The 16,084-nt window shown below is 48.8% G+C and overlaps 1 protein-coding gene and 1 long non-coding RNA gene across 2 annotated transcripts in view; one reads left to right on the plus strand and one right to left on the minus strand.

Annotated features, from left to right (window-relative positions):
• LOC112072945 (A-kinase anchor protein 2) overlaps positions 1 to 16,084 on the minus strand; it is a 149,835-nt gene that overhangs the window by 96,241 nt on the left and 37,510 nt on the right. The window contains exons 2-4 of the mRNA XM_070439985.1: positions 12,976 to 13,090; positions 11,485 to 11,503; positions 5,134 to 5,955 (exon numbers count right to left, since the gene is read on the minus strand). Of these exons, the coding sequence (XP_070296086.1) occupies positions 5,134 to 5,955; positions 11,485 to 11,503; positions 12,976 to 13,090 (956 nt within the window). The remainder of the gene's footprint in view (positions 1 to 5,133; positions 5,956 to 11,484; positions 11,504 to 12,975; positions 13,091 to 16,084) is intronic.
• LOC139024986 (uncharacterized) lies at positions 3,110 to 4,168 on the plus strand. The gene is made up of 2 exons (XR_011476392.1): positions 3,110 to 3,147; positions 3,990 to 4,168. It is a non-coding gene; the product is annotated as an uncharacterized lncRNA (long non-coding RNA).

Consider the following 16,084-nt stretch of genomic DNA (forward strand, 5'->3'; position numbering starts at 1 on the left):
CTATGTCACATATCAACCCAACCGACATGTTATAATCCTCACCAAACCACCCTGTCACAATTACAACCAATGGGCAGAATAACCCTCACATACCACTAGTCACTGGATTATCACCCCAATGTACATGTTATAAACCCTCACTACCATCTATTCACATGCATTATGAACCCTACTACACCAGTCACGATTATCAACCAATGACATGTTATAATCCACACTACATATGTCACATTATCAACCATAATGGCATTTATAACCCCACTACACTATGTCCGACAATTATCAACCCAATTTGGACATGTTTTATAATCGCTCACTCACATGTTTCACGTTTACACTATCATCACCAACCAAACTGAACCATGCGCCACTGTTATTAAACTCTCAGCTACACTATGTCACTTATATATCAAGCCCAAAATGACAATTTATAACCCTCACTACTTATGTCACATGTTACTAACCCTTACTACACCATTCAACATATATCAACCCAATGCACATGTTTATAAATCCTCACTACATATGTCACCATTATCAACCCATAACATGTATAACTCCTTACTACATCTATGTCATCATTATCCAACCCAATGACATGCTTATAACCCTCACTGACATTTACATGTATACCTTACTCACATGTACTACCAACATGTTATAATCCCTACCTTACACCATGTCCTATCAAACCAACATGACATCTATTATAAATCCTCACTACACATTGTCCAACATTACAACCCTAACAGCATTACTTAATAACCTAAAATTAAATGTTATAACCCCCTCACTACCCACGTCACCCATTATCCCATGACAAACCTTACTATAGTCAACTCACCAATGAACATGTTAACCCTCACACACTATTCCACATGTATAACCCTATACAGTCATTATCAACCCAGACCAGTATAATCCCACTACCATCCAATTCACCACTTATCAACCAATTGACTATGTTTAATCCTCACCTCACCACTCATTTGTCACAATTATCAACCCCAATGACATGAGTTATAACTCCTCACACATTACATTATAAACCCGGTCACATGTTATAACCCTACTACACCTATGTCACATTTATCAACAAGCTTTCAACATACACATGATATTATCACCAATGACATCTTCACTCAACACCATGTCACATTATCAAAGTCCCAGATGACATGTTTAACCCTCACTACACTATGTCACATTATAACCCGCATTGACTACCCACTCTACCCATTTAATTAGTCACACCGAAATGACATGTTATAACTCCTCACTACACCTATGTCACTATACTTCACACAACGTCACTATCACCAATATGACATTGTACTATTACATCCTCACTACACCAGTCACATTATCAACCACAATGACTATTTATACATCCTCACCTACTACACATGTCACATTATCACCCAATGACATGTTATACCCCTCACTACACTATGTCACATTATCAACCCAATATGACATGTTATAACCCCTTACTACACTATCTCACATTTACTCAACCAATGTGTCTCAACCCACGATGCACTATGTTCAGGTCTAAACACATGACGCATACTCACTACACTACGTCCACATGGTTAACACCCTGAATGCATATGACTATAACCCTCATTATACTAATGTACATGTAAACCCCATACATATGTCACCCATTCATCAACCAATGACATGTCACTAAACCCTCACACTACACACAATCACCCATCGAGTTATGCCACAAAATCGCCCAAAATCACAGCCAAGCACTAATCCGCTTCACACATCACGAGCCAGCGCCTTAATCACCAACATCAAACCAGCGCAAGTAACTCAGCAGGCCTAATCCCAAACAATCAGAGCCAGGCCTAACTCCAACACACATCAGAGAGCCATGCCACATCAGCCCAGCCCGCTCAACATTCAGAGTCCAGGCCTAATCGCTCAACATCCAGAGCCGGGCCTAATCGCTCAACAATCAGCAGCCAGCCTAATCGCCGTCCAACATCAGAGCTAGCGCCGGTAATCACCCATCATCCAGAGCCCAGGCCTAATGCGCCCAAACACTCAGAGCCTGGCCTAATCGCTCACCGCAGCCAGGACATCAGACCAACAGTCCTATCACACTCAGAGCCAGCGCTAATCGCTCAACATCAGGCCAGCCAAAATCGCCAAACATCAGAGCCAGGCCTAATCGCTCAACATCAACCCACGCCTAATCACCAAAACATCAACGCCACCGCCTAATCGCCTCAAACATCAGAGCCAAGGCCTAATCGCCTCAACACAATGAGCCCAGGCCTAATCACCCCAATACCATGCAACCCAGGCCTAACCGCTCCAACATCAGAGCCCGGCCTAATCACCAAAATCGAAAGGCCAGGCCTAATCGCTCAAAACACAGAGACCTATCAACAGAGCCAGGCCTAATCACCAACATCAGACCAGGCCCTAATCGTCACATCAGAGCAGGCCTAATGCTCACCATCAAGCCACCTAATCAGAAACACAGCCGCGCTGAATCACCCAGCAATCTCAGAGCCAGAGACCGAATCACCAAACATCAGAGCCAGCCTACATCACCAGCACAGACCAGGCCTAATCACCCCAAACATCAGAGCTAGGCTAACCGCTCAAGCATCAAGCCAGGCCTAATCGCCTCAACATCAGAGCCAGGCCACAATCGCCAAACATCAAGCCAGCGGCTAACGCTCAACATCAGAGCCCAGCCCTAATCGCCAACATCAGATAGCCAGGCCTAAATCGTTCGACTCAACATCAGGAGCCCAGGCCTAATCACCCACATCAGAAGCCCAGGCCGTAATCACCCATTCCATCAGAGCCAGCCTATCTGCTCAACAGCAGAGCCAGGCCCTAGAGTGACCAAACATCATGACCCAAACCTCACTAATACTCTTGTGGACCCCGCTGTAATTTAGAATGCAAGTCCCCACAACACATTGTTCCCAACACTCTAGTGCGCACAAGCCTTCCAGAAGAGTGAAGCTTATGATACTAAGAAGCCGATAAATGGGGGGACCAACACCATATTAATGCCCATGATTATGACATGTAGATGTCGACGCCAGCAGCTGTCCACATACTACTTGTTAGTGACAGTGTTTAGAGTGGCTGATAGATAGTGTTCAGGGAGTCGCCGTCTGCATTCCTTGAGGTTTCATGAGATGGCGATAGATAGTGTTCAGATGCGCCATAGATAGATGGTTCAGAGTGAGCTGATAATAGGTTCAGAGTGGCTGAAGATGGTTTCAGAGGGCTTGATAGATAGTGTTCAGGAGTGGCGATAAAATAAGTGTTCAGGAGTTGACTGATTAATTAAGATTCAGGTATTGCTGAATAGATGAGTGGTTCATGAGTGGCTGATAGATAAGTGTTTAGGTGTTCCACGCACATGAAGTATTCAGAGGCATGACAGACCATGATTCAATGAGTGGTCTGATAGACTAGTGTTTCAGAGTGGCTGATAGATAGTGTTCAGAGGGCTGATAGTAAGTGTTCAGGAGTGCTGATTAGTGTCAGGAGCTGGCTGATAGATATGCCTTCAGTAGTGCCATTGATTAGATAGTGCTTCAGGAAGTGGCTGATAGATAAGTGTTCAGGCTATGGCACTGATAGATAGTGCTTCGGAAGGCTGAAAGTGGCAGTGACTGATAGATAGTGGCCTTCAGGAGTGGCTGATAGATTAGTGCTTCGAGGAGTGGCTGAGAGATAGGTTATCTCGTCCGATAATAGTTCATAGTGGTGAATAGATAGGTTCGTGGCTGATAAGATAGGTGTTCAGGAGTGGCTGACTTAGCATAAGTGTTCAGGAGTGGCTGATAGATAGTGTTCAGGTACGTGTGCTGAATAGATATGTGTTTAGGCTGGCTGATACTGATAGATGGTCAGTGTGTTTCCAGATAGACAGTGTGTTCAGGGAGTGCTAGATAGTGTCAGGAGTGGAGCCTGGATATGATATTTAGGGATGGCTCGAGTGGCTGATAGATAGTGTTCAGGAGTGGCTGATAGATAGTGTTCAGGAGTGGCTGATAGATAGTGTTCAGGTGTTCCAGATAGATAGTGTTCATGAGTGGCTGATAGATAGTGTTCAGGTTTGGCTGATAGATAGTGTTCAGGAGTGGCTGATAGATAGTGTTCAGGAGTGGCTGATAGATAGTGTTCAGGTGTTCCAGATAGATGTTTGTTGAGATATGAGCCAATCTAAATGACACACAAACACCCACATTGACCCGTTCATCTTCAGATCCAGTTCTGTAACAAGACAGTCAAGTTAAATCACTGTGTCGTAGCCTATTTCTTACAGACAATCTCTTTTTTTTACGTGACATGTTCGTTTTGATGATGTCCTGTTGTCTATTCTCATTGTTGATTATTCCAAAATAACACTTAGTAACCACCAGACTACAATGTGTTGTAGTCTGGTCTGCTCTGGTCTGCTCTGGTCTGCTCTGGTCTGCTCTGGTCTGCTCTTGTCTGCTCTGGTTTGCTCTGGTTTGCTCTAGTCTGCTCTGGTTTGCTCTGGTTTGCTCTAGTCTGCTCTGGTCTGCTCTGGTTTGCTCTGGTTTGCTCTAGTCTGCTCTGGTCTGCTCTGGTCTGCTCTGGTCTGCTCTGGATGGTAGTGTTGTCCTCCGGTGTGAGGTTTCCCCTAGCTAAAGATCCAGGATCAGCTGCCCCTCGCCCAATCCTGTCCTTAACCGTTATTGGGGGAAAGGAACAACTGACCCAAGATCATTGTCTAGGGTCAACTCAGAAAGGCCAGAGATGAGACAGGATGCTTTGCTTCCCCGGCTCACGGACGGGGTTCAAGGTTTGGACACAACCAGCTCACAGAGGAGAGAGGTTATAGGTCAAAGGTCAGATAAAGAGAGTGATGTAACCCCAGCCAGGTCCCAGAGGTCAGAGGGCAGGTGGAGGTTCTGTTAGTAGCCATGAGGAGGAAGAGGATGAGGAAGAGGAGGAGGAGGGGTTTAGGGAGGAGGAAGATCAGAGCCTTGATGAACCAACGAGCTCTTCTCCTCCCGGTAGTCCCAGAAAAACTAGAGGGTTGTGGGTAGTGTAGTTAAAGAAATGAGCGTCACATGATAGTACAGCAGTGGCAGGGCTTTTTCTTCTCTATACCTGCTGGGGAGGGGAGTTCCTTGGTGGCCGTGGCAGGGCTCTCGTCCTTCCCCTCCGACGACAGGTCGGTGGTGTCGCTGAGCGGCCGGGCGCCGGACACCAGGTCGGCGGCGTTGCCGTCGATTACGGAGTAACCGTCGGTGACCGTTTTCTCCCGTAACGACTTCTCGTCATCGTCATCGATCAGGACGATCTCAGCCTTGATGGTGCCGTCGAATCCCAGCAGCCTCTTGGTTTCATCCTGGTCGTCTACATTATGGTAGCCCATGAAGATCATAGTGACTGGCTTCTCCGCCGTTGCCTGGGGAGCCTCCATCACCTCCCCCTCGTAGGTCACCTCCCGACGGGGTGGAGGCTGGCTGGTGATAGGGGCGCCTGGAGCTTGGGGCATCTTGTGGGCCATGGTGGTAGGGCTACGGATGGCTGGGGGGGTGGTGTAGGTGGTAGGGCTACGGATGGCTGGGGGGGTGGTGTAGGTGGTAGGGAGCTCATCAGTGCGGTCAGCGGAGCTGGGGGAGGTTTTGGTGTCACCAGCGCCAACAGGGGTGACAGTAACCTTAGCCTTACCCCCGTCGGCCTGGCCGGCGGGCACCCCGACCCGCTGCATCAGCTCGTCCACCTGTTGGGAACTCCAGGGGTGAACCCCATTCTCCAGGGTGGTGGACCCCCCCGAGCGAACCTCGTAGACGACCTTCCGGCCGTCGTCGAAGACCTTGACCCCGCGCTGGGGCACCTCGTCTGGGCTGACGGAAGACGCTGACAGGATCCTGGTGTCACCCGTCTTCCTGTCCTTCTCCACGTTGATCTCCATGGCGTACATCGCTACAGACAGACAGAACACATCATATCGTTACCATTAAAGTCCTACAATGGGCACATCGCCATGGTATACATCGCTTCAGACAGACAGACACGGGGAGACACACAGAAAGGGAGACAATACAGCATATTACAACTAACATATTATTAGACAGACAGAATACAGTATGTTACCACATGGTTGCCATATGGTTACTACGTTAGTGCAGCAGGACAATTTTTTTTCAACACATTGGTCCTGACACGCCATTCTCTATCAACACACTGGTGTTAAAACCAGCCCAGTCCCAGATTATCTCCATGTTTAATGTGTTATAACCAGTCCCAGGGTATCTCCAGTTTTAACGTGTTATAACCAGTCCCAGGGTATCTCCAGTTTTAATTCTGTTATAACCATCCCAGGTATTATCCAGTTGTAATGTTGTTTTAACCCAGTCCCAGATATCTCCATGTGTTAATGTGTTATAACCAGTCCCAGGGGTATCTCCAGTTTATTAACTGTTATATACAGTCCCAGGTATTTCCAGTTTGTAATGGTTATACCCAGTCAGGGTATTTCCAGTTGTAATATGTTAATAACCAAGTCCCGATGGGTATTCTCCAGTGTTAAATTGTGGTATAATACCGTCCCAGGGTGTATCTCAGTTTTTAATTGTTTATTAACAACAGTCCCGGGGTAATTCTCCCAGGAGTTTGAAAACTGTGTTATGAACCATGTCCAGGGTATCTCCAGTTTATTGTATAAACCAGCCCAGGGATCCCATTTAAGTGTGTTATAACCAGTCCAAGGGTATCTCCAGTTTTAATGCTTGTTATAACCAGTCCAGGGTATCTTCCAGGTTAAGTGTTATATACCAGTCCCAGGGTATTCTCCAGGTTAAATTTGTTATAACCAGTCCAGGGTCTCTCCAGTTTTAAGTGTTATAAACAGTCCCAGGGATTCCAGTTTTAATATGTTTAACCAGTCCCAGGTATCTCCAGGTTTAATTGGTTTATAAACCGTCCCAGGGTAATCTCACAGTTTAATGTGTTATAACCTTATCCCAGGCGTATCTCCAGTTTTAATGTGTTATAAACCAGTCCCAGGGTATTCCAGTCATGTTTAACATCCCCGGTATCTCGTTAATGTTATAACCTGCCAGGCAACTCAGTTTTTAGTGTTTCCTGTCCAGGTATCCCATTTTAATGTGTTTCCTCAGGTTCCCCGATTGTGTTAACCGTCAAATTATCTGTCTTCTCACTCTCGTTCACTCTAATCTGTCTTTCGCTCGTCTCCAACGCTGAAGCTGACATGGCAGAGATTGTTCTATGAAGTTATACCCCGTTGCTTCTCTCAACTAGGGAGTGTGTTGTTCTCTCAGCTAGGGAGTGTGGTGTTCTCTCAGGCTAGGGGAAGTGTGTTTTCTCTCGCTAGGGACGTGTGTTGTTTCTCGTCAACTAGGGGAGTGTGTTGTTCTCTCAACTAGGGGAGTGTGTTGTTCTCTCAGCTAGGGAGTGTGTTGTTTCTCACTAGGGGAGAGTTGTTTGTTCTCTCAGCTAGGGGGTTGTTGTGTCTCTCAGCTAGGGGAGTGTGTTGTTCTCTCAGCAGGGAGTGTGTTGTTCTCTCAGTTAGGGAGGTGTGTTGTTCTCTCAACTAGGGGTAGTGTGTGTTCTCTCAAACTAGGGGAGTGGTGATTTGTTCTCTCAACTAGGAGTGTGTTGTTCTCTCAACTAGGGGAGTTGTTGTTCTTCAGCTAGGGGAGTGTGTTGTGTCTCAGCTAGGGGACGTGAGTGTTGTTCTCTCAGCTTAGGGGGTGTTGTTCTTAGCTAGGGAGTGTGTTTTGTCTCTCTGCTAGGGGAGTGGTGTTGTTCTTTCAGCTAGGGAGTGTGTTGTTTCTCTCAGCTAGGGAGTGTGTTGTTTCTCTCAAGCTAGGGAGTGGTTGTTCACTCAGCTTCGGAGTGTGTTGTCTTCAGCTAGGGAAGTGTGTTGTTCTCTCAGCTGGAGTGTTGTTGTTCTCTCAGCTAGGGAGAGTTGTTGTTCCTGTATGCGTGCTGGGCCCTTTAAGGCTGCACTCCAACTAGGAGTGGTGGTTGTTCCTGTAAGCGCTTTGCTGGCCCTTTAAGGCTGCATGCATCTTGTGTGTGTGCTACTGTGTCGTGTGTGTTTGGTCGTGTGGTGGTGTGTCCGTGTGTGTTGTGTGTGTTGGTTGGTTGTATGCAGCTTTAGCTTGTCTCTGAATTGGGGCTCACAATCCCTCCGTCCCTGCATCTGGAATCGCCATTAGCTACACCCATGTCCTGTCCTAAGCTACCACCCCCAGTGTCCTGTCCTAGCTACCACCCATGTCCTGTCCTAGCTACACACCTCGATCCTGTTCCTAGCTACCTACCTCGGTCTGTCTAAGCTACCCACCCTCGACTGTCCAGTACCGATCCTTTCCAGCTACCACCCTCGGATCCTGTCCTAGTACCACCCTCGATCCTTCCTAGCTACCACCCTCGACTTCCTAGTAACCCTCATCGTCTAGCTACCACTCCTCGTCCTGTCCTAGCTACAACCCTCGATCCTGTCCTAGCTACCACCCCTGGTCCCTGTCACTGAAGCTACACCCCTGGTCCTGTCCTAGCTACCACCCTCGTATCCTTTCTCAGCTACCACCCCTCGATCCTGTCCTAGCGTTACCACCCCTGCGTTCCTGTCCTAGCTACCACCCTCCGTCCTCGTCTGCGACCACCCTCGCATCCATGTCCTAGCTATCCACCTTTCTCGATCCTGTCTCTACCTACACCCTGGCTCCTGTCCTAGCTTACACCACCTGCGTCCTCGTCCTCAGCTACCACACCTGATTCGATCCACTGTCTAGCTACCACCCTCGATCCTGTCCTAGCTACACCCTCTGATCATGTCTTCAGCGGTCCCCCCTGGTCCTGGTCCTAGTACCACCCCCGTCTGTCCTAGCCTACCCACCCTCGATCCTGTCCTAGGCTACCACCCTGCGTCCGGTCCTAGCTACCACCCCTGTCCTGTCCTAGCTAGCCACCCCTGGTCCTGTCTAAGCTACACGACCCCAGTGTCCTGTCCTAGCTACCACCTCCTGGTCTGTCTAAGCTACCATCCCCTGGTCTCATGTCCTGTCTGTCTAGCCACTCCCTGGTCCGGTCACTAGCTACCACCCTTGGTGTTGTTCCTAGCTACCACCCCTTGGTGCTGTCCTGTCCTATACCACCCCTTGTCCTGTCCTAGCTACCACCCCTGGTGTATGTCCTAGCTACCACCCCTGGTGCTGTCCTGTCCTAGTTTACCACCCATGGTCCTGTCTAGCTACCACCCCGGTGTTGTCCTAGCTACCACCCCTGGTGCTGTCCTGTCCTAGGTACCACCCCATGTCCGTCCTAGCTACCACCCCTGGTGTGTCCCTAGCACCACCCCTCGGTGCTGTCCTGTCCTAGTTACCACCCCATGTTCTGTCCTAGTACCACCCTGGTGTTTGTCCTAGCTACACCTCTGGTGCTGTCCTGTCCATCTCTTCTTGGCTCCGGTCCAACAAGCTTTAAACCACCCCCCACTCCCCAGCACCTTACCAGGTTTCCTTGCGGTGCTCACCGAAGCAGTGCTTGCTGAGTGGGGCCCGGTGAAGGAGTTCGGGGGTTGGAGAGAGTCTCTGATGTCTGGCGGGTTGGGGGAGGCTGGTAGGGGAGCTTGGTTGGGGAGCTGGATTGGGGAGGCTGGGGACTGGCGTTACTCACAGCATCTGGTTGGGGCGGAGAGGCAGTGAGAGGAAGTCAGACTGGACCCCTGGCCCCACACGCCTGCTGTACCCCCTCCCACTGCCTCTCCCCCCCCTCTTCCCCGTCATCACCCAAACCCCCACCACCCAACACACACTCTATGGTTCTCTCTTGTCCCTCCACCCACTATGTCTTACTTCACCCATCTCTTCCCTACCCTTCCCTTCCCCCCTCCTCTTCCGCTCTCTCTCCCTTCGCTCAAATCCCAGGATACACACAACGACCTTCTCTCCCCTCCTTCCCCCTCCCCCATTATTCTTCCTCTCTGCCCTCCCCCCTCCATCCCTCCCTCCCCCTCGCCCCCACATCCTCCTCCGCCCTCCCTCTCTAAACCCTCTCTCCCCCCTCGTTTCTCCCTCTCTCTCTCTCTCTCATCGCTCTCTCTTCGATCCTCTATCTCGCTTTCTCTCTCTCTCTCTCCTCATCGAATCTCGTCATGACATCTCTCTCTCTCTCACTCCCCCTTAAACCCTCTCCCCCCCATTTCTTCCCCTCCCTCCCTCTCTCTGTGTATCCCTACTCTCCCGATTTGTGTTTAACGCTTTTCGCTTCTTCCCCACAGCCCAGTGCTACGTTTTCAGCAGAATGTGTAGAGGGTGTATATTAGAGGATCAAAGCGAGGCCCGTGGGTTGGGGATCCTAGATATTCTGTGAGAGAGAGATAAATTTGGATCGGGAGGAGGAAAAAGAGACAAAGTACGAGGGCTACTGCTATGTTAGTGCACTCAATATACCGCTGACGCAGGAGGGAAACGATCCAAGGGCTAATGCTTTCCCAGGAGGACAGAGAGTACTGAAGAAAGTAGAGATGAGAGAAGACGACGGAAGAAATCGAGAGTAGAAAGAGGGAGATCAGAGATTGAGACGGACAGAGACGTAGAGGAAGCAGATACGAGATAGAGGAAGAAGACAGAGGCGAGTAAGAACCACAAGAGAGAGAGAGAGAGAGAGAGAACTAAAGACAGGAGAAGAGAGAGAGAAGAGAGAGAGAGAGAGAGAGAGAGAGAGAGAGAAAACTAAGAAGAGAGAAGAGAGAGACGGAGAGGACGAGAAGAGAAGGAAGTAGAAGAAACTACAAATTCTATAGATAGAAAGTCAGAGAGTGATAGAGAGAGATTAATTACAGCAGAGAGAAGAGACAAGAATTACATAGCAGAGAGAGAGAAGGTAGGGCGAGATAGATAGATTGGCGATTAGGGGAGACAGCTAGTGGGTTAGATGGGGGAAGACAGTAGGACACAGTAGAGAGCGAGAGAGAGCAAGGAGAGAGAGCTTTCAGAGAGGGAATAATAGAGGAAGATAGGGAGAGGTAGAGAGGGAGACAGTAGAGAGAAGAGTAGAGGAAGATAGGGAGAAAGAGAGGAAGATATGGAGAGAGTAAGAGAGGAGCAGAGGGAGATGGGGAGAGTGAGAGAGGAGAGGAGTAGTGATGGGGAAATCTTAAAACACAACAGCCATAGGGACTGTCGGTGGAGAGAGCCTCAACCTTAAGTGGCTAGGAGTTTGTTAGCAGTGTGGGAGCATCTTTAGCATGTGTACGTTAGTGTGTGTAGAGGCAGTGTTGTGGTGTACAGAGGGAGCTGCTTCTGTACAAAGAGGTCTTTCAGATGCATGTCGAGTTGTTGATTGGGACCTTAATTGAATAACCATGGCTTTAACATCCAGACTACGTTGGAAAATAGTGTTTATTTTTCAACACAAATTTTAAAACCAAGTCAAATCAATCAATAATGATCAATAGTATGTAGATAATAGATCACTCACCATGTTCATTCTGAAGACTCTGGAAAGACAAGAAACACAGACAGGGACCGAAGACATATTAAAGATTGTATGTTGGTAGAGTAATTAACGTTCTCTCTGTGTAGATTTAATGTTCTCTCTCCTGTTAGATGAATGTTCTCTCTCTCTAGTGTAGATTAATGTTCTTCTCTCTTTGTGTAGATAATATTCTCCCTCTTCTGTGTAGATGAATGTTTCTCTCTTGTGTAGATGAATGTTCTCTCTCTGTGTAGATGAATGTTCTCTCTCTCTGTGTAGATGAATGTTTCTCACATCTCCATTGATTCTCTCCATCTCTGTGTAGAATGAATTCTCTCTCTCTCTCCCTGTGTAGATGAATGTTCTCTTTCTCTCTCTGTGTAGATGAATGTTCTCTCTCTTTGTTAGATGAATATGCTTCTCTCTCTCTGTGTAGATGAATGTTCTCTCTCTTGTTGTAGATGAATATTCTCTCTCTCTCTGTGTAGATGAATGTTTTCTCTCTCTGTGTAATGATGTTCCTTACATCTTCCATGATTCTCTCTTTCTCTGTGTAGATTGAATTCTCTCTCTCTCTTGCTGGTAGATGAATTTCTCTATCTCTTCTGCTGTAGATGAATGTTCTCGTCCATTTGTGTAGGTGAATATTCTCTCTCTCTGTGTAGATGAATATTTCTCCCTCTCTCTGGTAGATGAATGTTCTCTCACATCTTCCTTATTTCTTCTAGATGATTCTCTCTCTTCTCTGTGTAGATGAATTCTCTCTCTCTCTGTAGATGAATGTCTCAGGCTCTCTCTTCTGTAAGATGAATGTTCTCTCTCTATCTCGTGTAGATGAATGTCTCTCTCTGTGTAGATGGATGCTCTCTCTCTCTCTCTCTCTGTAGAGAATGTTCTCTCTCTCTGTGGTATGAGTGGAATGTTCTCTTCTCTGTGTAGATGAATGTTCTCTCTCTCTCTGTGTAGAATGAATGTTCTCTCTCTGTTGTAGATGAATGTGTTCTCTCTCTCTGTGTAGATGAATGTTCTCTCTCTCTCTGTGTAGATGAATGTTCTCTCTCTCTGTGTTAGATGAATGTTCTCTCTCTCTGTGTAGATGAATGGTCTCTCTCTCTCTGTGTAGATGAATGTTCTCTCTCTGTGTAAGATGGATGCTTCTCTCTCTCTTGTGTAGATTGAATGTTCTCTCTCTGTGTAGATGAATGTTCTCTCTCTGTGTAGATAAATGTTCTCTCGCTGTCTGTGTAGATGAATGTTGTATCTCTCTCTCTGTCTGTGTAGATGAATGTTCTATCTCTTTGTGTAGATGAATGTGCTCTCTCTCTGTGTAGATGGATGTTCTCTCTCTGTGTAGATGAATGTTATCTCTCTGTGTAGATGAATGTTCTCTCTCTGTGTAAATGAATGTTCTCTCTCTCTTTGTAGATGGAAATGTTCCTCTCTCTGTGTAGATGCATGTTCTCTCTCTCTCTGTGTAGATGAATGTTCTCTTACTTTCTGTAGGTCTTCTATGGACCTCTCAGTCTTCTTCAGTCTCTCTCTGAGGATCTGTTCTTTAGCTGAGATCTGACACTCCTCGCTCTCCAACAGACCAATCTCTGACTCCAACCTACAATGAAAGAACAAAAAAGAACCCATGAAAAAGCCATTTTAATCGTCCTAAATGGATCAAATAAAGGCGTTTAACTGCAACTATTTGGTAAGAGTGGCTTGGCATTTTTTGGCGTGGTCCAACTCAACTCTGGACCTTGAAGCCAGTTCCACCATTTTGTCATTGTTCCCCTCTAATCAGGGACTGATTTAGACCTGGGACACCAGCTGTGTGACATGAATGATGAAGTAGGACAGAACAGCAGCAGGCTCCGGACCTCGTTGGGGAACAGTTGAATCGCCCTGTCCCACATGTTAGGGAGAAACACAACACATTCGCTGCTCCTCCAAATCTAGTGTAGAACAACGGAACAGGAACAGAACCCCGTGTGATGTGACGTTAGTATGAGCAGGAGGCCTTTCTGGTAATGGCTCTGATTGGTGTAAAGCTGCCACTCCTTTCTGGTAATGGCTCTGATTGGTGTAAAGCTGCCACTCCTTTCTGGTAATGGCTTTCATTGGAATTTGTTTAAAATTTGTTATTACTGTGGTGAAGACCCACCATAGACCCACCATAGACCCACCATAGACCCACCATAGACCCACCATAGACCCACCATAGGCCCACCATAGACCCACCATAGACCCGCCATAGACTCACCATAGACCCACCATAGACCCACCATAGACGCACCATAGACCCACCATAGACGCACCATAGACCCACCATAGACGCACCATAGACCCACCATAGACGCACCATAGTAATACCACAGTAAAAGGGGAGGGTCTCATCATTCCATCTAATACCACAGTAAAAGGGGAGGGTCTCATCATTCCATCTAATACCACAGTAAATGGGGAGGGTCTCATCATTCCATCTAATACCACAGTAAATGGGGGATTAGTTAGGATTAAATGTCAGGAATTGTTTAAATGTGGGAAAAGTTTAAATGTATTTGGCTAAGGTGTATGTAAACTTCCAACTTCAACTGTACACACACACACACACACACACACACACACACACACACACACACACACACACACACACACACACACACACACACACACAAGAGAGAGATTCTCCACTTCCCACTCTCACACTCTCCCCCCACTCTCCCCACTCTCCCTCCACTCCCCACTCTCCCCCACTCTCCCATCCACTTCCCACTCCTCCCCCCACTCCCCCACTCTCCTCCACTCTCCCACTCTCCCCCCACTCCCCACTCTCCTCCACTCCCCCACTCTCCCTCCATCTCTCCTCTCTCTTCCTCCCACTCTCCCTCTCTCCCCCTCACTCCCCCACTCCTCCTCCACTCTCCCTTCCCTCCTCTCTCCTCTCCCCCACTCCCCACTCTCCCTCCACTCTCCACTCTCCCCCACTCTCCCCACTCTCCTCCACTCCCCCACTCTCCCTCCACTCTCTCCCCTCTCTCCTTCCTCTCCCCCACTCTCCCTCTCTCCCTCCTCTCTCCCCTTCTCCCCCCACTCTCCCCCACCTCTCCCTCCTCTCCCTCCACTCCCCACTCTCCCTCCACTCTCTCCCTCTCCCTCCTCTCTCCCTCTCCCCCACTCTCCCCCACTCTCCCTCTCTCCCTCCACTCCCCATTCTCCTCCACTTCTCCCACTCTCACCCCACTCTCCTCCCTCTCTCCCTCTCCCCCCTTCCCTCCTCTCCATCTCCCACTCTCCCTCCACTCCCCCTCTCTCCTCCACTCTCCCTCTCTCCCTCCACTCCCCACTCTCCCTCCCACTCTCCCCTCTCCCTCCTCTTCTCCCTCTCCCCCACTCCTCTCCCACTCTCCCTCCACTCCCCACTCTCCCACTCTCACCCCACTCTCCCTCTCTCTCCTTCTCCCCCACTCTCCCCACTCTCCCTCCACTCCCCACTCTCCCTCCACTCTCCCACTCTCCACCCACTATATTCCTTGACTGACATAGTTCTGCAGTGGGAGCCATGTTTCCTCAGTGCGGTCGCCGGCACGGACGTCATCCATGACTGCTTCCCAAATGGCACCATATTACTTACATATTACCCCTTTGACCAGGGGTAAAAAGTACTGCAATATGTAGGGAATAGGGTGCCATTTGACAACGGGGTAAAAAGTACTGTAACTGTAGGGAATAGGGTGCCATTTGGGACCCAGGGCATGTCCTTGCAGCAGTTGTAGCCCAGGGCATGTCCTTGCAGCAGTTGTGAGTCCAGGGCATGTGTCCCCTGCAGCAGTTGTTGCCCAGGGCATGTGTCCCTGCAGCAGTTGTTGCCCAGGGCATGTGTCCCTGCAGCAGTTGTAGCCCAGGGCATGTCCTTGCAGAAGTTATAGTCCAGGCATGTGTCCTGCAGCAGTTGTAGTCCAGGGCATGTCCTGCAGCAGTTTGTAGTCCAGGGCATGTGTCCCTGCAGCAGTTGTAGTCCAGGGCATGTCCTTTGCAGCAGTTGTAGTCCAGGGATGTTGTCAGCAGCAGTTGTAGTCCAGGGCATGTGTCACTGCAGCAGTTGTAGCCCAGGGCATGTGTCCCTGCAGCAGTTTGTAGTCCAGTGCATGTGTCACTGCAGCAGTTGTAGCCCAGGACATGTCTTGCAGCAGTTGTAGTCCAGGGCATGTGTCACTGCAGCAGTTGTTGCCCAGGGCATGTGTCACTGCAGCAGTTGTTGCCCAGGGCATGTGTCCCTGCAGCAGTTGTAGCCCAGGGCATGTGTCACTGCAGCAGTTGTTGCCCAGGGCATGTCACTGCAGCAGTTGTTACCCAGGGCATGTCACTGCAGCAGTTGTTGCCCAGGGCATGTGTCCTGCAGCAGTTGTTGCCCAGGGCATGTGTCCCTGCAGCAGTTGTAGTCCAGGGCATGTCCTGCAGCAGTTGTTGCCCAGGGCATGTGTCCCTGCAGCAGTTGTTGCCCAGGGCATGTGTCACTGCAGCAGTTGTTGCCCAGGACATGTCCCTGCAGCAGTTGTAGTCCAGGGCATGTCCCTTGCAGCAGTTGTAGTCCAGGGCATGTCCTTGCAGCAGT

This window comes from Salvelinus sp. IW2-2015, unplaced genomic scaffold (genome assembly GCF_002910315.2).
Source record: "Salvelinus sp. IW2-2015 unplaced genomic scaffold, ASM291031v2 Un_scaffold2097, whole genome shotgun sequence".
NCBI classification, from domain to species: Eukaryota; Metazoa; Chordata; class Actinopteri; order Salmoniformes; family Salmonidae; genus Salvelinus; species Salvelinus sp. IW2-2015.